At 40.3% G+C, this 23,351-nt stretch overlaps 1 protein-coding gene across 1 annotated transcript in view; it reads left to right on the forward strand.

Moving 5' to 3' along the window:
* Positions 1–23,351, forward strand: part of LOC143803847 (uncharacterized) — a 147,921-nt gene that overhangs the window by 45,833 nt on the left and 78,737 nt on the right. Inside the window, exons 4-31 of the mRNA XM_077281612.1 lie at positions 202–264; positions 688–949; positions 1,046–1,160; positions 1,295–1,385; positions 1,978–2,084; positions 2,429–2,642; positions 2,783–2,908; positions 3,098–3,215; positions 5,996–6,134; positions 6,362–6,472; positions 6,572–6,641; positions 6,728–6,865; positions 6,948–7,112; positions 7,218–7,312; positions 7,434–7,560; positions 8,004–8,259; positions 8,357–8,393; positions 9,462–9,477; positions 12,316–12,416; positions 12,942–13,093; positions 13,189–13,327; positions 13,410–13,520; positions 14,185–14,364; positions 14,494–14,733; positions 16,060–16,216; positions 16,353–16,481; positions 16,636–16,780; positions 16,936–16,982. Coding sequence (XP_077137727.1) covers positions 202–264; positions 688–949; positions 1,046–1,160; positions 1,295–1,385; positions 1,978–2,084; positions 2,429–2,642; positions 2,783–2,908; positions 3,098–3,215; positions 5,996–6,134; positions 6,362–6,472; positions 6,572–6,641; positions 6,728–6,865; positions 6,948–7,112; positions 7,218–7,312; positions 7,434–7,560; positions 8,004–8,259; positions 8,357–8,393; positions 9,462–9,477; positions 12,316–12,416; positions 12,942–13,093; positions 13,189–13,327; positions 13,410–13,520; positions 14,185–14,364; positions 14,494–14,733; positions 16,060–16,216; positions 16,353–16,481; positions 16,636–16,780; positions 16,936–16,982 — 3,651 coding nt within the window. The remainder of the gene's footprint in view (positions 1–201; positions 265–687; positions 950–1,045; positions 1,161–1,294; positions 1,386–1,977; positions 2,085–2,428; positions 2,643–2,782; positions 2,909–3,097; positions 3,216–5,995; positions 6,135–6,361; positions 6,473–6,571; positions 6,642–6,727; positions 6,866–6,947; positions 7,113–7,217; positions 7,313–7,433; positions 7,561–8,003; positions 8,260–8,356; positions 8,394–9,461; positions 9,478–12,315; positions 12,417–12,941; positions 13,094–13,188; positions 13,328–13,409; positions 13,521–14,184; positions 14,365–14,493; positions 14,734–16,059; positions 16,217–16,352; positions 16,482–16,635; positions 16,781–16,935; positions 16,983–23,351) is intronic.

Consider the following 23,351-nt stretch of genomic DNA (forward strand, 5'->3'; position numbering starts at 1 on the left):
TGAGGTCAAATGAACTGGCCAAGGAGCTCAGAGACAGATTTTTTTGAATTTACCAAATGGGTGCAATGAAACAAAGACTGAAGAATTTAAAGGGGTCTGAATACTTTCCGTACCCACTATATGTAGGCCATCAATGATACAATGATATTGACACCAAACATTATACATTGCTCTCCTAATATCCTCTCTAATTATTTACAGTTTTATTAACTGGACCTCCAAGAGTATCAGTCATCCCAGTGGCATCAAACACTGTAGTGAGAGGTAAGTCAACGAGCTTACATTAATATTCTACACGTTTGCGAGAAATATGGTAAACTCCCATTATGCATTTACTACTCAAAGTCATATAAATCATTAAGGCGAGTGCTATGGGGCCGCTTGAGAGATAGGGCAGAGTCAAGATAGTCCCCATTTCCTTTGATGTTGAGTTTTGAGATCCTGTGAAGAAAACCTATAAAGGACTCTTCACTACAGACACAAAATTAGGGTTATGGAAATGGTTGAGAGGGGCAACTAAGTACCAACTTCTTCCATCTTGGTATGACCAAGTTTCAAAAGGGGTGCCCAATTTATTCACTGCTTCCGCTAAAGACAGTATATCCCTGTTCAATTTTTGCCATAATTTACTTGCTGGAATAAATATGTTACCTGCAATCATAGTTGCATTAATCTTTTTATTTGCAGCTATCAACACAGCTCACAATAACAGAGTTTGCAGCACCTGGGGGAACTTCCATTTCAAGAGCTTTGATGGAGACATATTCTACTTCCCCGGTACTTGTAACTATGTCTACGCATCTCACTGTCAGAGTACATATGAGGACTTCAACATCCAAATCCGTCGTGCTGTTGTGGACAACACTCCAGTCGTTGACAAAATCACCATGAAACTTGATGGACTTGCAGTGCAGATCAATCACAATACCGTCTCAGTAAATGGAATAGAGTGAGTGTCCTTATTATTCTAGTGTGCTAATGAAAAATTAGAAATAATGTGAATGTCATGCTTTGTATTAACTGCTGATCTCCTGTTCTTGTTCAGAGTCCAGCTGCCTTTCAGTGGTTCTAGTATTCAGATTGAGAAACATGGTGTATATCTCTCAGTGACCTCCAAGCTTGGTCTGGTCTTCATGTGGAACGATGATGATAGTCTACTGGTAAGAGCATCAAATTGATATATTGACATAACTCCAATATGGACATATAGAAAGTGGACAGATGTAGAAGAATTTATCTTGACCTCTAATAGTATGTGCTTAACAAGATCTTTTATTTTTACCTTTTTGTGCAGCTGGAACTGAGTGAAAAGTACGCCAACCAGACCTGTGGGTTGTGTGGGGATTTCAATGGCATCTCTATCTACAATGAGTTCTTTTCTAATGGTTAGATTTTATGTTTTCAATTATAAAATACTTGTATTATATATTATTTTTCAAGTAATATTTTAAATGGGTTGTCTGGTCTTGAACTACAAGTGTGCAGTCACTTTATGTCAATGTAGACTTCTGAATCTTCACATCACGCACACTGCTCGCTGTGAGAATTTTCTGGTGCTTGCAGTGGTTGTTATGTGACCACACTTATGCAAAATGTATACTCCTGGCAACATACTGACTAGATGTGCATAGTCTCGCTCAATGCAACTGTATTCAGTGAGGTTGGAAACAGTCTAGTCAGAATGTGGCGGTAGCAGGCATATATACGCATAGTTGAGGTCACATAACAACTTTTCCCGTCATCAGCACCGGAGAATCCTCACAGCGTGCAGTGCACGCAATGGGAGGATGCACAAGTCTGAAGATAAATAGAATGACTTCAAAATTGTAGTTTAAGACCGAAAAAAACCCCTTTAATGAACGTAGATTACTTTCACCCATCAATATTCCTTTGTGCAAATGATACAGAGTCCACCATGCAATTTTTGTCGTACACATGGCAACCTTGGATTCATCTTATAATAAATCATGTCTCTAGGAGTGCAAATAACAGAATCCCAGTTTGGAAATCTCCAGAAGTTGGATGGACCCACAGAACAGTGCCAAGATGTGCTTCCTACACCCAAGAGCAATTGTACTGATTATGTAAGTAGAAGATCATAGCCATGGCTTTTGTGTTAAAGCAACTCATCCAGTGCTAAAAGTATGAAAGAAAATCTTATATCGATTCTCTGTCTTTATAGGCATCATAGTGGGATGTTCATTCTTAGGACCATTTTTATTAGCTACAATGAAAGTCTGCAGTATTCTCCTTTCATAGGTGATATCGTGGATTTTCTTCCACTACAAATGAGCAAATAATTTAAGACCAGTTTTATATTATATATTTGGAGCTTGTGCAACAACATACCGTACATGTTTTTGGAAACAATTCAGTCACATTAACTTTTTAGGAGTCTTTAAGAGCCTCTTTTTGTGTATTATAGGAGAACATCTGCGAGTCGATTCTTCTGGGTGGAACATTCTCTAAATGCCATTCATTGGTGGCTGTCGATCAATACATTGAAGCTTGTGTGCAAGACCTGTGCCGGTGTGATAGTAATACTGTTGCTCTTTGCTTGTGTGATACATTTGCTGAGTACTCCAGGCAATGTGCTCATGCTGGAGGTGAACCAAAGAACTGGAGAAATAAAGATCTGTGCCGTAAGTATCTTCTGCAGTTGTGTTTGTACAGATTGTGGTAATAAAGGTGACAGTTGTGGATTCTCTGACCTTGCTCATCAGGTACAAGGGACTTTATAATTGACACGGGCCCTAATATAACACTTTTTTTTTCAATTCAGCTAAATCATGTCCATACAACATGCAGTACCAGGAATGTGGATCTCCATGTGCAGACACTTGCACCAACCCAGAGAGAAGTACTTTATGTGAAAGTCACTGCATAGAAGGCTGCTTCTGCCCCCCCGGTATGTATGATTTTTAAAATATTCAATTCCACTTGAATATATTCCCTCATCTCTCATATTTAAGGTTGCAGCCATATTAAAAACCCCTAATTATATTCCAATGAACCCTAATTAGTTCCATAGTACCATGATTGGAAAGAAAATGGCGTCCTCTTGGGAAAAATCACCTTATTTTTCTGTTTGTTGTAGGTACCATATTTGATGACATCAATAACTCCGGTTGTGTCCCACTTGAACAATGTGCATGTACATTCAACAGTAACAGCTATGCTGCCGGAACATCATACAGCACAACCTGCAGCACTTGGTGAGTATACAACATGGCTTAATAGCAAAAAATAATGTGCACCAGTTCCAACCATCTCAATATCATCATAAGACGTTTGGATTGAAATGATTCATATTAGCCTGCACTCGGATTAATAACAACACTCTTCAATCAAACATTAGGTGATTAAGTGCAAACTCTTCTCTTTGATTGATAGATAGGTAATATGACATTGAGGGCTTGTAGACATCGCCACCCTGATATGCATTGTTCACCACTTGGCTCTAATCTTTTGACTGTTGACTTTGGCTTAGAGAGATAAGAACTGGTTCTTGGAGATTGTCAACTTTGTGTTACCTCTTTATACATTTTGGATGCAGGCCACCTAAACCACCAAATGTTATTTAATGCAAAATTCTAATTTGCTACTAAAACATGATAGCATTTTATAATTCTTGTCATTTTGTTTTGTAGCCCCTCTAGTTGGATTCCTCAGGGCAATTGTGTATAAAATTGTAGCAATTCACAATCACTATGTCAGCAGTTTGTTAATATTGCTTATAATTATTCAATCCTATAAAAATAAAAAATATAGTCTTCATTTAAAAAAAATAAATAAAATAAAACAGCTCAAAATACTCATACTTTGGATCTAGATGCCAAGCTGCTCCCTGGACAAACATGTGTAGGTAGACATTGTGTTTTCTTTACAATCCTTGGTGAATTGTCAATAACATCGTTTTAGAGCTTGTTCACACTCCTGTGTGGGTCTAAAAATCTTCATTCTTTTGTTCATTTTGAGACCCCCTGATATGCAGTGTGCAGCCTGATCCAAGTTTCAGATCTTTATCTTGTGGGAATGTCTCTCCCAGTAATATAGGCTGGATGTGATGGATGTTAACTCCAACACTCCATTTATTTCCTCTTCATGTGCTTTCCTACTTTTCTGAAGCCTATTTTATCTGTCCTCACCGAGATTGTACATTCTTTCTCTTCTCTCCACACTGAAGAGATCTGTGTATAGCCTGCTAGCCCAACCTGCTGCTATGTATAAGGGCTTGTTTCCATTTGCGAGAAACACGTCCGTGTCTCGCATGTGGAAACCAAGCTCTGGTGCCGGCACTTGGGAGCGGAGCGTGCGGCCGCATAGCAACACATGGAGCTGCACGCTCTGCTCTGGAGTGCCGGCGCCAGAGCTTGGTTTCCACATGCGAGACACGGACGTGTGCCTCGCATGTGGAAATGAGCCCTAACACTGAGAGTAGGGAAGGGAGGGAAAATATAGAGTTCTATCAGAACCAGAGGCGTTGACAGATTTGTGACATTTTTGTGAAATATTTAGCTAAGGCTAGTTTCACATTTGCGTTTAAAAACGCAGCGTTTTTAACGCAAACGCAGGTGGTGAAAAAATGCATGTAAACGCGCGCAAACGCTGCGTTTTTTAGACGCATGCGGTAAAAAGCGTTTTGCCGCCTTCACATGCATTTTTTCCTGCGTTGTGTTTTTGAAACGCATGCTGAGAAGTGTGTGACAGCTGCCAATCATCAAAATTAGGGTTGAGCGAAACAGATCGGTCAATTTCAAAAGTCGCCGACTTTTGGCAAAGTCGGGTTTTGTTATATATATATATATATATATATATATATATATATATATATATATATATAATTGAGACACACACATATATATATATATATATATATATATATTTATATTTACTTCAGCGCGATATAGCAGAAAAGCCGATTGCCTGCCTTTAATTTCTCCTGCCTAAACCCGACATGATATGAGACATGGTTTACATACAGTAAACCATGTCATATCCCCCTTTTTTTTGCATATTCCACACTACTGATGTTAGTAGTGTGTATGTGCAAAATTTCGGCGCTGTAGCTATTAAATTTAAGGGTTAAATCACGGAAAAAATTGGCGTGGGCTCCCGCGCAATTTTCTCCGCCAGAGTGGTAAAGCCAGTGACTGAGGGCAGATATTAATAGCCTGGAGAGGGTCCACGGTTATTGGCCCCCCCTGGCTAAAAACATCTGCCCCCAGCCACCCCAGCCAGAAAAGGCACATCTTTAAGATGCGCCTATTCTGGCACTTGGCCACTCTCTTCCCACTCCCGTGTAGCGGTGGGATATGGGGTAATGAAGGGTTAATGTTACCTTGCATATTCCACCTGTCATATTGTGTGGAATATGCAAAAAAAGGGGGATATGACATGGTTTACTGTATGTAAACTGTGTCTCATATCGTGTCGGGTTTAGGCAGGAGTAATGAAAAGCCGACAATTGAATTACCGGCTTTAGGGTTAGGGGTAGGGTTAGGGGTAGGGTTAGGGTTAGGGTTTGGATCCCTTTATCACCTTGATGGTGGGGGGTGGCTTATCAGTGTGTATTCTTGTTTTTTTCTATAAAAACGCATGCGTTTACATAGACAGCAATACGTTTTTTTGCCTCTAGAAATTACTACATGTTGCATTTCCGCAACAAAACGCAAGCATGGAAAAAACGCATGCGTTATCAAATGCGACAAAACGCATGGAAAAAACGCATGCTTTTTTTGCGGTAAAACGCAGCGGCAAAAAACGCAATTGTGAAACCAGCCTAAAAAAGGACTTACAGACTGTTGCAGTAAAAATTTGGAAAGTTTCATACAAGAAGAAAATGAACAATAAACAATGTGCAATGGTATGCATAGCTATTAAAGAGTACCTTTTGTCCAAAAAAACACAAAGACAGGCCATTACATGTGTATTTTAGACGTGTTGTTTATTATTTTGTTTCTGTGTGACACTGGGTTACTTATATTTTGTGCAGTTTGTGCACAAGAGGAAAGTGGAACTGCAATAACTTGCCATGCTCTGCAACCTGCTCTATTGATGGAGGATCACATATTACAACTTATGATCAAAGTCATTACAACATACATGGAGACTGTAACTACGTGCTGAGTAAGGTGAGGCAAGGCAATCCGAGACTAGTTTGTCTAAGAGAAACACAATTATGATATGTAATTGACAATATACTGTTGATAGAATCTATCTATCTATCTATCTATCTATCTATCTATCTATCTATCATCTATCTAGCTATCATCTATCTACCATGAGAGGTCTAGTGTATCAAGCAGCACAACAGCATCATTATGTTCGGTAACATTGAATATCATTTTTTACCATACAGGACTGCAATGGAAATTCTTTTATCATATTGACAGAGCTGCGTAAATGCGGTTTGACCGAAAGCGAGACTTGCCTTAAGAGTACTACTCTTATCATTAATGGAGGAGAAACAGTAAGTAAAAGTCAAGCTGAGTTTCCCAGAATTCAATATAATGCCTATGTCCTTGTTCTTATGCACAACCACCAATCTCCTATCTTCTTACCCAAACAGATCATTGTAATCAAGCCTTGTGGTAGCGTCTTTATAAACAGTGTCTATACTCAGCTGCCGGTATCTGCAGGTAGAATATCACATTGAAATTATTTGGTGATAATTGTGGTCATTTCATCTGCCAAGTTTTTTAAATTGTACCACCTTTTATTTCAGCCAATATAACCGTCTTCAGACCTTCATCGTTCTACATTATTGTTGAGACAAACTTAGGAGTACAAGTTGTGGCTCAGCTTACTCCATTTATGCAGGTTTACGTGGCGCTGAACCCATCATACAAGGGTCAGACATGCGGTAGGTTTGACTTTTCTTTAATGATCTTACATTTGCAATCGTAGTTTGGAGGACATTCTTCTTCAGATGTTCATCTTCTTAGGTCTCTGTGGAAACTTCAATGACAAGCAGTCAGACGACTTCCAGACCATCAGTGGTGTCATTGAAGGCACAGCTGCATCCTTTGCCAACACATGGAAGACCCAAGCAGACTGTGCAAATGTTAAGAACGTCTATGGAGATCCTTGCTCCCTGAGTGTTGAAAATGGTAAGATTGGCATCAATTATGTTGCCGATGAGGAAACTGTGGTTAGAGTTAAATTTTGAATTAATGAACATATTGTATTATATTTGCTTTTCTCCTATATTATAGAGCAATATGCCCAGCATTGGTGCAGTTTTATATCCGATCCATCTGGTCCATTTGCAGCCTGCCATGCTACTATCAATCCACAGGTTTACCAACAGGTAAGGTTATCCAATTGGGACCTATGACAAATAGAAAAATGCATTCTTGTTCACTTAAGAGGAGGTCATTAAAATATATATAACTTACAATCATCAATAAATATGGTATTGTTTTTCTCAGAATTGTATGTTTGACACCTGCAACTGTGAGAAAAGTGAAGAATGCATGTGTGCATCTCTATCAGCCTACGTCCACGCCTGTGCGGTCAAAGGAATCGTATTGACGGAATGGAGAAGTGATGTCTGCAGTAAGTCTTTGAGAAATAAATATAATGCATGCGCCTAGAGATCTAAAGAGATTAATGGCTTGATATACCAATTCTCAAAAGAACCAGACTCCATTCTTTACACAAAAACAGCACTACCTTTTTCCCCGTAATGTAGCTAAGTCCCTAAGTCGTATCATATAAGTTCATCCAATCTAATAACAAATCAGACAAATGTAAATATACACAATAAATATTTTAGTGAGATGCACAACTCCACAAGTGTTGAGGGTTCAGCTGCAGTACCAAACACAAATTATCATGGTGCTGTTTTTGAAAAAAAAACAGACTCTTTTCATAAAAAATATCTTACAGAAACTTTTTGAAACTGATTGATTCACAGCAACATTAACTTCCACTTATAATATGTAGAGTATAATTTTTATATATATTATTCATTTTCAATAACTCTTTTTCATACACAGCTACGTACATGAACAACTGCCCCAAAACATTGAGCTACACCTACTCTACCAGCACTTGCCAGCACACATGCCGATCCCTGAGTGAGCCTGATGTCACCTGCAGCATCAATTTTACCCCTGTGGATGGCTGCACTTGTGCCAAAGACTTCTACATGGATGACAGCGGCAAATGTGTTCCTGCCGAAGCTTGCCCATGTTACTTTAAAGGTTCCGCTGTACCTTCTGGAGAAGTTGTCCATGACAATGGGGTCATGTGGTGAGTGTGCATAACCATACAGAAGAGCATTTTACACCAATTTTAACACAACTACTGCAATTATAAAAATATGATTTTAATATTCTCTCATTTACAGCACCTGCAATCTGGGAAAACTCACCTGCATTGGAGCAGTTGAACAAAGTAAGAACATAGTTATAACTATACCTGCACCTGGGACATGGGACATTTTCCTTATAATGTTAGATGAATCATGCATTGAGATTTTTTTAAGTGATCTGCCTTGCATCATTTTGTGTATGCCTACAGGAGGCGGACCCTCAAACACAGTCTACTACATCTGGGTGTCCGCCTTCTGTAGGCGTACACTCCCAAAAATGATGCACGTCATAGCGCATGTTAGCTCTGTCGTCACCATTACAGTCTATGGTCCCGTCTGCGCATGATTTTGAACCCCGTTTTGTGTGGGATTTTGGACATACGACCCAACGAAGACATATAAGGAAATGTGATAACGCCCTTAAAAAAGTTAATTTTTTACAATATCGAGAGTTAACTGGAAGTGGCTGGTCCCCACTTTTTCAAATGCTTTAATAATACTGAAATCAGAAAATTGTGCAAATTTTTACACAAATCTACACTTTCAAAGAGTTTTTATATAATACATTTTCAGACCTTAAATCAGTCCGAAGTATGCCACATGTATTAATAGGCATGTGCTAGTGAACTTCAGTGCTTTTTTATACTGGTATATGAAATATAGATTATAATCAATCAACTTGATAGATTTTCTGCCATAGCCCTGTATATCCATACAATGACCAACACATAAATGCTTTCAGGCACCCCACGTTAACCATTACGCTCTACCACTGTTGTATTATTCTCATGAAGTTCCTTATTTTGCCATAATATTTCTCATTATCGTTCTAATTTATTTCACACTAGCTGTACTACCCGGCTTCGCCCGGGTTAATGACTGCTGTTAGCAAAATAGAATGTGTTAACAAAAATTTATTCTGCACACAAAAACCACAAAACAAATAGATAGAAATGTAATTATTAAAAGGCAAAAACTAAGCAAATAGAAGCATTTCACAACATATATTAGCTTTGTTATACTGAGAATGTCTTTGTTGCCTATATTAACCAATCAGAGCTCAGGTTAATTAACTGTAGCAAAATAGAAGCTGAGCTGTGATTGGTTGCTATTGGCAGCCTGATAAATCCCCAGCCAACAGGAAGCCCTCCCCCCTGGCAGTATATATTAGCTCACACATACACATAATAGACAGGTCATGTGACTGACAGCTGCCGTATTTCCTATATGGTACATTTGTTGCTCTTGTAGTTTGCTTATTAATCAGATTTTTATTTTTGAAGGACAATACCAGACTTGTGTGTGTTTTAGGGCGAGTTTTATGTGTCAAGTTGTGTGTGTTGAGTTGCGTGTGGCGACATGCATGTAGCGACTTTTGTGAGATGAGTTTTGTGTGGCGACATGCGTGTAGCAACATTTTGTGTGTTGAGTTGCATGTGACAGGTTAGTGTAGCAAGTTGTGTGCAGCAAGATTTGTGCATGGCGAGTTTTGCGCGTGGCGAGTTTTATGTGTGGTGCATTTTGAGTATGTGCAAGTTTTGTGTGAGGCAACTTTTGCATGTGGTGCAACTTTTGTACATGTGGCAATTTTTCTGTGTGTGCAAGTTTTGCATGAGGTGAGTTTTCCATGAGGTGAGTTTTGCACGTGTGGCGAGTTTTGCGTGAGCCTAGTTTTGCATATGGCGAGTTTTGCATGTAGCGAGTTTTGAGTGGTGACTTTTGTGTTTCGACTTTTATGTGGCGAGGTTGGTGTGTGTGTGTGGTGAAATGTGTGCTGAGGGTGGTATATGTGTTCAAGCACGTGGTAGTGTGTGGCGCATTTTGTGTTTGTGTTCATATCCCCGTGTGTGGTGAGTATCCCATGTCGGGGCCCCACCTTAGCAACTGTACGGTATATACTCTTTGTCGCCATCGCTCTCATTCTTTAAGTCCTCATTGTTCACATCTGGCAGCTGTCAATTTTCCTCCAACACTTTTCCCTTCACTTTTTCCCCATTATGTAGATAGGAGCAAAATTGTTTGGTGAATTGGAACGCGCGGGGTTAAAATTTCACCTCACAACATAGCCTATGACGCTCTCGGGGTCCAGACGTGTGACTGTGCAAAATTTTGTGGCTGTAGCTGCGACGGTACAGATGCCAATCCCGGACATACACACATACATACATACACACATTCAGCTTTATATATTAGATATACCTGTATGTAATCTCCTGTATATAGTATATACCTGTGTGTCATCTCACCTATATATAGTATATATCTGTGTGTCATCTCCTGTATATAGTATATACCTGTATGTCATCTCCTCCTATACATAGCATATACCTGTGTCATCTCCTCCTGTATATACTATATACCTGTAGGTAATCTGCTCCTGTATATAGTATATACCTGTGTGTCATCTCCTCCTGTATATAGTATATACCTGTATGTCATCTCCTCCTGTATGTAGTATGTACCTGTATGTCATCTCCTCCTCTATATAGTATATACCTGTGTGTCATCTCTCCTGTATATAGTATATATCTGTGTGTCATCTCCTCCTGTATATAGTATATACCTGTGTGTCATCTCCCCTGTAAATAGTATATACCTGTGTGTCATCTCCTGTATATAGTATATAGCTGTATGCCATCTCCTCCTGTATTAGCCCTCATTCACACGTTATTTGGTCAGTATTTTTACCTCAGTATTTGTAAGCTAAAATGGCAGCCTGATAAATCCCCAGCCAACAGTAAGCCCACCCCCTGGCAGTATATATTAGCTCACACATACACATAATAGACTGGTCATGTGACTGACAGCTGCCGGATTCCTATATGGTACATTTGTTGCTCTTGTAGTTTGTCTGCTTATTAATCAGATTTTTATTTTTGAAGGATACCAGACTTGTGTGTGTTTTAGGGCGAGTTTCGTGTGTCAAGTTGTGTGTGTTGAGTTGCGTGTGGCGACATGCATGTAGGGACTTTTGTGAGATGAGTTTTGTGTGGCGACATGCGTGTAGCAACTTTTTGTGTGTCGAGTTGCATGTGACAGGTTAGTGTAGCAAGTTGTGTGCAGCAAGTTTTGCGCATGGCGAGTTTTGCGCGTGGCGAGTTTTATGTGTGGTGCCTTTTGAGTATGTGCAAGTTTTGTGTGAGGCAACTTTTGCATGTGTTGCAACTTTTGTGCATGTGGCAATTTTTCTGCGTGTGGCAATTTTTCTGCGTGTGCAAGTTTTGCGTGTGGCGAGTTTTGCACGTGTGGCGAGTTTTGCATGTGGAGAGTTTTGCGCGTGGCGAGTTTTGAGCGGCGACTTTTGTGTTTCTACTTTTATGTGGCGAGGTTGGTGTATGTGTGGTGAAATGTGCACTGAGGGTGGTATATGTGTTCGAGCACGTGGTAGTGTGTGGCGCATTTTGTGTGTGTGTTCATATCCCCGTGGTGGTGTGATTATCCCATGTTGGGGCCCCACCTTAGCAACTGTACAGTATATACTCTTTGGTGCCATCGCTGTCATTCTTTAAGTCCCCCTTGTTCACATCTGGCAGCTGTTAATTTGCCTCCAACACTTTTCCTTTCATTTTTTCCCCATTATGTAGATAGGGGCAAAATTGTTTGGTGACTTGGAAAGCGCGGGGTTAAAATTTCACCTCACAATATAGCTTTGACGCTCTCAGGGTCCAGACGTGTGACTGTGCAAAATTTTGTGCCTGTAGCTGCGACGCCTCCAACACTTTTCCTTTCACTTTTTCCCCATTATGTAGATAGGGGCAAAATTGTTTGGTGAATTGGAAAGCGCGGGGTTAAAATTTCACCTCACAACATAGCCTATGACGCTCTCGGGGTCCAGACGTGTGACTGTGCAAAATTTTGTGGCTGTAGCTGCTACGGTTCAGATGCCAATCCCGGACATACATACATACATACATACATACACACACACACACATTCAGCTTTATATATTAGATTTCTATCCTATTGGAATACTTATCTGTATCTTATGTTTTCAGCTTGCACTGCTCCTATGGTTTATTTTGATTGCCAGAATGCTTCAGTGGGGACCAAGGGTGCGGAATGCCAGAAGAGTTGTCAGACCTTGGATATGGCTTGTGTGAGTATTTCTGACAGATGAGATGCAAAGAAAAATATATAAAACATACTAACCCTATAAAGTTTCTAATAAGGAAATAATCCACTTTTATTTTCACATAACACATTAATGAGAACTCCAGTATTCTAATACAGCACTTTAATTGGCTTGTATAGGCAAAAAGTTAATTTAGAATGTTCTCTCTGCCTGCACTCACCATTAGAGGGAGCTTATTATCTAACTGCATACTGGTTTATTATAGAATTCAATGTATGAGTGGTAAAATGAAAAGGAGGCATCCATGCTGTCTAATGAATATTGTCGATAAGAATTATTTTATGTTACAGGCTACAGTAGTGACTAGTGAGATTATCGCAGTATCTAAGCCAGGATGTTGGAGGATTTGTTAAATGCTTGAAAGTCATTTAGATGCCTTCATGGAAGCATATTACAAGTTATGTGTACTAGATTATTGGAGATGGGTGCTTCATCCATATTACACCTATTATGTTAATTAAACATGTTTTTTATTATTATATTTTACAGTACAGTGCAAACTGCGTATCGGGCTGTGTGTGTCCTGCAGGACTGGTCTCAGATGGCAAAGGCAGTTGCATCAATGAAGAAGAGTGCCCATGTATTCACAATGATGCCACATATCAACCTGGCGAGACGATTAAGATGAAATGCAATACTTGGTAAGAGAATTCATTTCTGGTCAAGAATAAACAAACCTTAATACCTAAAATTCTGTGGAAAGTGTAATTTCTAATTTTTCTCTATATGTTAACAGTACCTGCAAAGACCGCATGTGGGAATGTACCAAGGAACCCTGCCTGGCTACCTGTGCTGTATATGGTGATGGACATTACATTACCTTTGATGGAAAACGCTACAGCTTTAATGGAGGCTGTGAATATACACTTTCCCAGGTAAAATAAACTATATGACATGAGCCTATATATTTGTGCTCATTAACTTGCTTAATATATATGTCTATTTGGGGAATTTTAGGATCACTGTGGCACAGACGGAAGCAGCAACACCTTCAGAGTCATCACTGAGAACATCCCATGTGGAAGCACTGGAACCACTTGTTCTAAAAGCATTAAAGTCTTCCTGGGGGTAAAAATTATTGTTTAAGCAAAATCTTGAGATATGTTAAGAATAGTGATGAGCGAGTGTACTCGTTGCTTGGGTTTTCCCAAGCACGCTCGGGTGATCTCCGAGTATTTGTAAGTGCTCGGAGATTTAGTTTTCGTTGCCTCAGCTACATGATTTACAGCTAATAGACAGCTTGAATACATGTGGGGATTCCCTAGCAACCAGGCAACCCCCACATGTACTGAGGCTGGCTAGCATCTGTAAATCATGCAGCAGAGTCAACAAAAACTAAATCTCCGAGCAGTTACAAATGCTTGGAGACCACCCAAGCATGCTCGGGAAAACTCAAGCAACGAGTACACTCGCTCACTAGATAAGAACTATTACCCAGACCTAAGGATTTCATACAGGTGGCAAACATACGTGGGTTCCCTATCTAGGTAGAATCTCCCACTGCCTGAACATGACCCATCAATAAATTTTATGGATGGTCATTTTTACAGTACTGTCATTCTGAATTGGCAAAACCAGATGGTCTCTAAGGTTTCCAAGATGTATATCTGTGTGATTAGTTGATTGCCATCTTAAGCAAAAGGGTTCTTGGGACTGTCATGAGACATCTTCTTTAGCAGAAGGGTGATTTGCATGGATTGTCATGAAATAGAAATGAATTTTCCTTTTGCAGACCTTTGAGTTAATTCTTACTGAGGAGCACATTGAAGTAGTAGAACGAGGAAATGGAGATGTCACGCCATACAAAGTCAGGAATATGGGTATTTATCTGGTCATTGAAGCTGATAATGATCTCATACTCATGTGGGACAGAAGGACCAGCATTTTCATCAAGCTCAGTAAAGACTTTGAGGTAAAACTTTTCTTTGCATCATTCTGCTTCTTTTTTCTTTTCTTCATATAAAGAACAATATAGTCTGAGTTATGGAATGTTAACGTCAATGGTTTAAACCTTACTAAATTATATATAACAATATTACAGGGTAAAGTTTGTGGTCTCTGTGGAAACTACGATGGAGATGGAAACAATGACTTCACCACAAGAAGTCTGTCTGTGGTTGGAGATGTTACAGAGTTTGGAAACAGCTGGAAGATGTCACAAACATGCCCTGATGCCAATGTACCCAAAGATGCCTGCAGTGCCAACCCCTACAGGAAATCCTGGTCACAGAAACAATGTAGTATCATCAACAGTAAAGCCTTTTCTGCCTGCCATGCTCAGGTAGGAGCTCGATAGTATTTCAATTACTTTTTCTCTTTCTTAATTTACTTCTCTATGAAGATTGTGAGGTAGCGACTGGTGTTATTTGCGAAGGTCGCTATGTGTCCCCCAGGATGCGCTCTGAAGCGTATTAGATCCGCTGGAGTGCCTTGTGGTCACAGCCGGACGCCTGTAAGTCACAAGGCAGAAAAAATGTAAGCATGAACCTGGTTAAGTTATTTGGCCTAGGAATTGTTTAGGAAAACCCGGTATGGGCTATTATTTTTTAAATGGACTGCAGGAAGGTAGTGGGGCCAGTCTGTTTCCTCCAGCCCGGATCTTGCAGGTGGCCCATGGATTCCAGTTTAGAAAAACCCTGCAGGAAGAGTTTGGTTGTGTCACTTTGGAGTGTGCAACTTGCGGAGCAGAAGCTCAGCCTGTGTCAGTTAGCACAGTGCCAGCAGAGTGAATTCCTTTCACTCCGCAGCATGATACGGTGGTGCCATCGCTCTCGGCAACCAGACTCCCATGGACTGTTTTGTTTCCCTGCTGCCCTCCGGAGGATACCGTATGCTGTACACTGTGAGTGTGGACAAAACACAGTTGCTGTGATCTTTTCCTGTGGTCACTGTTTGTCACACTGAACTAACCCCGCTGCACTACAAGATATTTACCATTTCTATTGCATATTGTGATTTACTTTGTATAATGTTGGTAAACTCTACCCCGTAGATCTCCTAACTTACCGTAAGTGGAATGTTTGTATTTATCACGAACTCAAATTTGAACTTTGAAAATTCGAGAGAAGAGAAAACAGTGATACATAACCTGCTGTCAGAACGAGCTCATTTTAATACACAAGGGCTTTATAGATTTAAAATTGCAAAAATGCCTTTTAGCCAAAAGTACATGCATTTAAGTAAAAGATCATCCGAACGTCAAAAATAACTTCATGGATATCCATATCATTTAGGCTGGTTCTAGATACCAGAAGAACAAATCATAAGAACCTGTAGATTTTGGTGGCATCAGTTCAAATGGGTTTGAGGACTCTCTGGATCTCCCAAATTCAAAATGCCCTTTCCCTTGGGAGAGGAGCTGCATAAAGAGGGCTCTGGCAGAAGTTTATTTCCATTCTTTAATGTAATCAGCATGCACAGAGTTGGGGGAACATTTATCTCTTGTGTATTACTTCTTCAAATCAACAGAAGCTTAAAAAAAGTCAAAATAAGGTGGTAGAAAAAACATAAAACACAAACAAGAAAATTGTAAATTAGAGAATACTAGAATTTACATCAATGGTTCACTATCCAAATGAATAAAAAAAATAATTTATTATTTTTTCAGATTGACCCCTCTAAGTACTATGACGCCTGTGTCACAGATTCTTGCGCTTGTGATTCTGGTGGAGACTGTGAATGTTTCTGTACAGCGGTGGCAGCTTACGCCCAGGCGTGTGGAGAATTTGGAATCTGTGTTAGCTGGAGATCCCCCAACATCTGTCGTGAGTAGTATAATTACATACAATGTCATGTTCTAATTTGCCACTTTCCATAGAATTTATTATCATTTATATATAAATATTTGCTTATTTATTTATGTGTTTATATGTAAACCAAGATTTTTGCTTTGTTCTCTAGCTCTTTTCTGCGATTATTACAACCCTGAAGGAGAGTGTGAGTGGCACTACAAACCTTGTGGAGCTCCATGCATGAAGACCTGTAGGAACCCAACTGGGAGATGTGTGCATGATCTATCTGGTTTAGAAGGTATGAGAACAGCTCACATTTCAACTATAATCTACTATCAACTAGAATCTTATAATGTTATAATGTCCAGCATTATCACATGATGAAGATGGTGTCTACCTGATCTCCATTTTTGGAAATCTAACACCATTTTTATTTTCTCGTAACTGATTAGGATGTTACCCAAGTTGTCCGGCAGCAAAACCATTCTTCAATGAGGAAGACATGGAGTGTGTGGCTCAGTGTGACTGCTATGATGATGAAGAAAATCACTACAAAGTTGGAGAAGATGTACCTACCACTGAGAACTGTAAGGCCTGGTAAGTGATTCGGCCGGGCTGACAGTTTATAAAAAGGAATATATTACTATTGAAATTTATTATATAGTAACTTATACATAATGTATTCCTTACTTCTTCTAAAGTATCTCTACCTACTCACATACTTAAAAAATCATGAATTTTTCTATCTACAGCAAGTGCAGTATGTCAGGACTCGTAGAATGCAACTATCAGAAAGAAGGTAAATGTTCATTTCTGTATAAGAATATACAAATAACTATGTAAATTTAGGTCAGACACAGAATATTCCCAAAAAATATAAATATATACTGTATATATAATTGTTGTCTACAGCAATATCTGGTTGACTATGTTGAGACACTGGGTAAACACTGTTGTCCTTACATCTGACTTACTCCCAAAAAGTGATATAAAACCATCACTTAACCCAATAATGAGACAGTATTCAGTAAGCTCAGTTTCTCCCCCTAGTAGTGACTTCAGGCAGAGAGAATCTTGTGAATGAACTCTCAGCATTTGGAGCTCTGTATAAGGAAAACACTTAGACTCTATAGATAGAATCATGTGGTAATCTTTGCTTATTGATATAAAGATACATTTAGTTATAATTATTGAATCACATCCTGTATATGTCATTTTTTTCTATAGATACGTTTATTCATTTATCTCCCGGAGTATATGGTGCTGCAAAATTTTGCTATGTTTACAAATTCTTTTTGTTCATGTCATAACTAAAAATCCTATTTCCCTAACTCATAAATACTTAAAGGGGTTGTCCAGATTGGTGTAAAGAGACAACAACATATATCAATAATTGCCTCCTGGACTTGTGCTGCTCTCCTGTACTCAGCACTGTGTTCTCCACTGGTCTTCTAAATTCTGTATTTAGAGGAATACAGTGCTTTTCAGGCTTGGATGGAATGTGAAGGCTGCAACCAATCGGTAGTTGCTGATTGATTGCACCAGTCTTTTGACATCTCCAGCTGGAAGAGGAGGTCAGGATGTCTGGTTGGCTGATTTAAAAAGAAAATTAACCCCTTAACTACCGCTGATGCCTTTTGACGGCGGTAGTTAAGGGTACTTAAACCACAGCACCGTTAATTAATGGCTCTGTGGAAAAAGTGTATAGAGCCCCACAGAGTCAGATTTTCTCCGGGGTCTCGGTTGCTGGTGGTAGCCGAGACCCCAGAAAACATAATTCTGGTCAGTTTTTACTGACCCCCGGGTTGCGATCACCGGTATTAACCGTTTACCGGCAACAGCAAAAAAGTAAAGCGCGATTTGCCATTTTATTTCTCTGTCCTCCGATGTGATCGCACATCAGAGGACAGAGAAATAGGGTCCCCGATCTCCTTTGGTACCTTCCAGTGCCCATCGGCCCTTGTGATTCCCCCCCAAGGCTGCCACCATCTTCTTCCGGTAAGAATATGGCGGAACCCAGCAGATCTTGGGGTCTCGGCTGCCAGGGGTAGTCGAGACCCCAAAGAACATGATCCGGATCATTTTTTACTGACCCCTATTTTGCGATCGCCGCTAACTTTTGTGGCAACCGCAAGAAAAAAAAGTTGATTGTGCCATTCAATGTCTCTGTCGTCTGATGTGATCGCACATCAGGGGACAGAGAAATAGGGTCCCCGATCCCACCGATACTTACCAGTGTCTTTCGGTGTCCCTGATTCCTCCTGCTTCCCCTCAAGGCCACTGGCATCTTCCTCTGGTAAGAAAATGGAGGGTGCATGCGCAGTGTGCCCGCCAAGATCTGCCGGCCATCACCCGTCAACCATAGGAAGATTTTTCCTATTGGTTCATTTTGGTCACTGTGATTGACCCTTTCACTGTGATCAAAATAAAAAAATAGTAAATAACCCCCCCTTTATCACCCCCTTAGTTAAAAAAAAAATGTATTTATTTCCATTTTCCAATTAGGGTTACAGTTGGGCTAAAGTGAGATGGGCTAAAGTTAGGGTTAAGGTTGGTGCTAAAGTTAGGGATAGGGTTGGGGCTAAAGTTAGGGTTAGGGTTGGGGCTAAGTTAGGTACATCAGGGGGTCTCCAAACACGACATGACTCCACCATTGATTCCAGCCAATTTTGTGTTCAAAAAAGTCAAATGGTGCTCCCTCCCTTCTGAGCTCTGCCGTGCGCCCAAACAGTGGTTTGCCCCCACATGTGGCGCTTCAGCGTTCTCAGGACAAATTGGACAACAACTTTTGGGGTCCAGTTTCTCCTGTTACCCTTGGAAAAATAAAAAAAATTGGGGGCTAAGAAATTATTTTTGCGGAAAAAAATGATTTTTTGTTTTCACGGCTCTGCATCAAACTTCTGTGAAGCACTTGGGCATTCAGAATGCTCACAACACATCTAGATAAGCTACTTGGGGGATCTAGTTTCCAAAATGGGGTCACTTGAGGGGGGTTTCTACTGTTTAGGCACATCAGCGGCTCTGCCAAAGTAACATGATGCTCGCAGACCATTCCATCAAAGTCTGCATTCCAAAACATCACTTCTTCCCTTCCGAGCCTCGATGTGTGTCCACATATGGGGTATCAGCGTACTCAGGACAAATTCGACAACAAATTTTGGGGTCCAATTTCTCCTGTTGCTCTTGGGAAAATAAAAAATTGGGGGAAAAAAATTATTTTTTATTTTCACGGCTCTGCATTATAAAATTCTGTGAAGCACTTGGGGGTTCAAAGTGCTCACCACACATCTAGATAAGTTCCTTGGGGGTCTAGTTTCCAAAATGTGGTCACTTGTTGGCGGTTTCTACAGTTTAGTTACATCAGGGGATCTGCAAATGCAACATGACGCCCACAGACCATTCCATCAAAGTCTGCATTTTAAAACATCACTACTTCCTTTCCGAGCCCCGATGTGTGCCCATATATGGGGTATCAGCGTACTCAGGACAAATTGGACAACAACTTTTGGGGTCCAATTTCTCCTGTTACTCTTGTGAAAATAAAAAAATTGCGGGCAAAAAAATCATTTTTGTGGAAAAAAAATATTTTTTTTTCACAACTCTGCATTGTAAACTTCTGTGAAGCACTTTGGCATTCAAAGTGCTCACCACACATCTAGATAAGTTCCTTGGGGGGTCTAGTTTCCAAAATGGGGTCACTTGTGGGGGGTTTCTACTGTTTAGGCACATCAGGGGCTCTTCAAACGGAACATGATGCCCGCAGATCACTCTATCAAAGTCTGCATTCCAAAATAGCACTCCTTCCCTTCCGAGCTCTGCCATGCGCTCAAACAGTGCCCCCCCCCCACATATTGGGTATCAGTATACTCAGGATAATTTGCACAATAAATTTTGGGGTCAAATTTCTCCTGTTACCCTTGGGAAAGTAAACATTTGGGGGTGAAAAGATAATTTTTGTGGAAAAAATATTATTTTTTATTTTCATGGCTCTATGTTATAAACTTCTATGAAGCACCTGGGGGTTCATAGTGCTCACCACACATCTAGATAAGCTCCTTGAGGGGTCTAGTTTGCAAAATAGGGTCACTTGTGGGGGGTTTCTACTGTTTAGGTACATCAGGAGCTCTGCAAATGCAACATGACACCCGCAGACCATTCCATCAAAGCCTGCATTTTAAAACGTCACTACTTCCCTTCCAATCCCCGATGTGTGCCCAAACAGTGGTCCCCCCCACGTATGGTGTATCAGCGTACTCAGGACAATCTGGACAACAAATTTTGTGGCCCAATTTTTCCTGTTACCCTTGTGAAAATAAAAAATTGCGGGCTGAAAAATAATTTTTGAGGAAAAAAAAGATTTTTTATTTTCATGGCTCTACGTTATAAATTTATGTGAAGCACTTGGGGGTTCAAAGTGCTCACCACACATCTAGATAAGTTCCTTAATGGGTCTAGTTTCCAAAATGGTGTCACTTGAGGGGGGTTACCGCCATTTAGGCACATCAGGGGCTCTCCAAACTTGACATGGTGTCCTATCTCAATTCCAGCCAATTCTGCATTGAAAAAGTCAAACAGCGCTGTTTCCCTTCCGAGCTCTGTCATGCGCCCAAACAGTGGTTTACCCCCCCTTTTGTGGGGTATCGGCGTATTCAGGAGAAATTTCACAACAAATTTTGTGGTTCATTTTCTCTTTTTACAGTTGTGAAATAAAAAAAAATTGGTTCTGAATTAAAATGTTTGTAAGTTAAATCTACATTTTTTCCTTCCACATTGTTTCAGTTCCTGTGAAGCACGTAAAGGATTAATAAACTTCTTGAATGAGGTTTTGAGTACCTTGAGGGGTGTAGTTTTTAGAATGGTGTCACTTTTGGGTATTTTCTGTCATGTAGCCCCCTCAAAGTGACTTTAAATGTGAGATGGTCCCTTTAACCCCTTCACCCCCAAGGGTGGTTTGCACGTTAACCCCTTCACCCCCAAGGGTGGTTTGCACGTTAATGACCGGGCCATTTTTTACAATTCTGACCACTGTCCCTTTATGAAGTTATAACTCCAAAACGCTTCAACGGATCTTAGCGATTCTGAGATTGTTTTCTTGTAACATATTGTACTTCATGATAGTGGTAAAATTTCTTCGATATCACTTGCGTTTATTTGTGAAAAAAAAGGAAAATTGGCGAAAATTTTGAAAATTTGGCAATTTTCCAACTTTGAATTTTTATTCTGTTAAACCAGAGAGTTATGTGACACAAAATAGTTAATAAATAACATTTCCCACATGTTTACTTTACATCAGCGCAATTTTGGAAACAAAATTTTTTTTTTTTAGGAAGTTATAAGGGTTAAAATTTGAACAGCAATTTCTCATTTTTACAACATAATTTACAAAACCATTTTTTTTAGGGACCACCTCACATTTGAAGTCATTTTGAGGGGTCTATATGGCAGAAAATACCAAAAAGTGACACCATTCTGAAAACTGCACCCCTCAAGCTGCTCAAAACCACATTCAAGAAGTTTATTAACCCTTCAGGTGTTTCACAGCAGCAGAAGCAACATGGAAGGAAAAAATTAACATTTTACTTTTTAGTCACAAAAATGATCTTTCAGCAATAATTTTTTTAATTTCCCAAAGGTAAAAAGAGAAAATGGACCTTAAAAGTTGTTGCCCAATTTGTCCTGAGTACGCTGATACCCCACATGTGAGGGAGAACCACTTTTTGGGTGCACGGCAGAGCTCAGAAGGAAAGGAGCGTCGTTTGACATTTTCAAGCTAAAATTGGCTGCAATTGAAATCGGACGCCATGTCGTGTTTGGCCAGCCCCTGATGTGCCTAAACAGTGGAAACCCCCTATAAGTGACCCCATTTTGGAAACTAGACCCCCTAAGGAACTTATCTAGATGTGTGGTGAGCACATTTATCCCCCAAGTGCTTCACGAAAGTTTATAACGCCCGGGTGAGAAAATAAAAAATCCTATTTTTTCTACAAACATGATCGTTTAGTCCCCAATTTTTTATTTTCTCAAGGGTAGCAGGAGAAATTGGACCCCAAAAGTTGTTGTCCAATTTGTCCTGAGTAGGCTGATACCCCATATGTGGGGGGGAACCACTGTTTGGGCGCATGGCAGGGCTCAGAAGGATAGGAGCGCCCTTTGACATTTTCAAGCTAAAATTGGCTGGAATTGAGATCGGAGGCCATGTCGTGTTTGGCGAGCCCCTGATGTGCCTAAACAGTGGAATCCCCCCATAAGTGACCCCATTTTGGAAACTAGACCCCCTAAGGAACTTATCTAGATGTGTCGTGAGCACTTTTATCCCCCAAGTGCTTCACGAAAGTTTATAACGCCCGGGTGTGAAAATAAAAAATCTCATTTTTTCTACAAACATGATCGTTTAGTCCCCAATTTTTTATTTTCTCAAGGGTAGCAGGAGAAATTGGACCCCAAAAGTTGTTGTCCAATTTGTCCTGAGTACGCTGATACCCCATATGTGGGGGGGAACCACTGTTTGGGCGCATGACAGGGCTCAGAAGGAAAGGAGCGCCCTTTGACATTTTCAAGCTAAAATTGGCTGGAATTGAGATCGGAGGCCATGTCGTGTTTGGCGAGCCCCGGATGTGCCTAAACAGTGGAAACCCCCCATAATTGACCCCATTTTGGAAACTAGACCCCCTAAGGAACTTATCTAGATGTGTGGTGAGCACTTTTATCCCCCAAGTGCTTCACGAAAGTTTATAACGCCCGGGTGAGAAAATAAAAAATCCTATTTTTTCTACAAACATGATCGTTTAGTCCCCAATTTTTTATTTTCTCAAGGGTAGCAGGAAAAATTGGACCCCAAAAGTTGTTGTCCAATTTGTCCTGAGTAGGCTGATACCCCATATGTGGGGGGGAACCACTGTTTGGGCGCATGGCAGGGCTCAGAATGGTAGGAGCGCCCTTTGACATTTTCAAGCTAAAATTGGCTGGAATTGAGATCGGAGGCCATGTCGTGTTTGGCGAGCCTCTGATGTGCCTAAACAGTGGAAACCCCCCATAAGTGACCCCATTTTGGAAACTAGACCCCCTAAGGAACTTATCTAGATGTGTCGTGAGCACTTTTATCCCCCAAGTGCTTCACGAAAGTTTATAACGCCCGGGTGTGAAAATAAAAAATCTCATTTTTTCTACA

Source organism: Ranitomeya variabilis, chromosome 2, assembly GCF_051348905.1.
Source record: "Ranitomeya variabilis isolate aRanVar5 chromosome 2, aRanVar5.hap1, whole genome shotgun sequence".
NCBI classification, from domain to species: Eukaryota; Metazoa; Chordata; class Amphibia; order Anura; family Dendrobatidae; genus Ranitomeya; species Ranitomeya variabilis.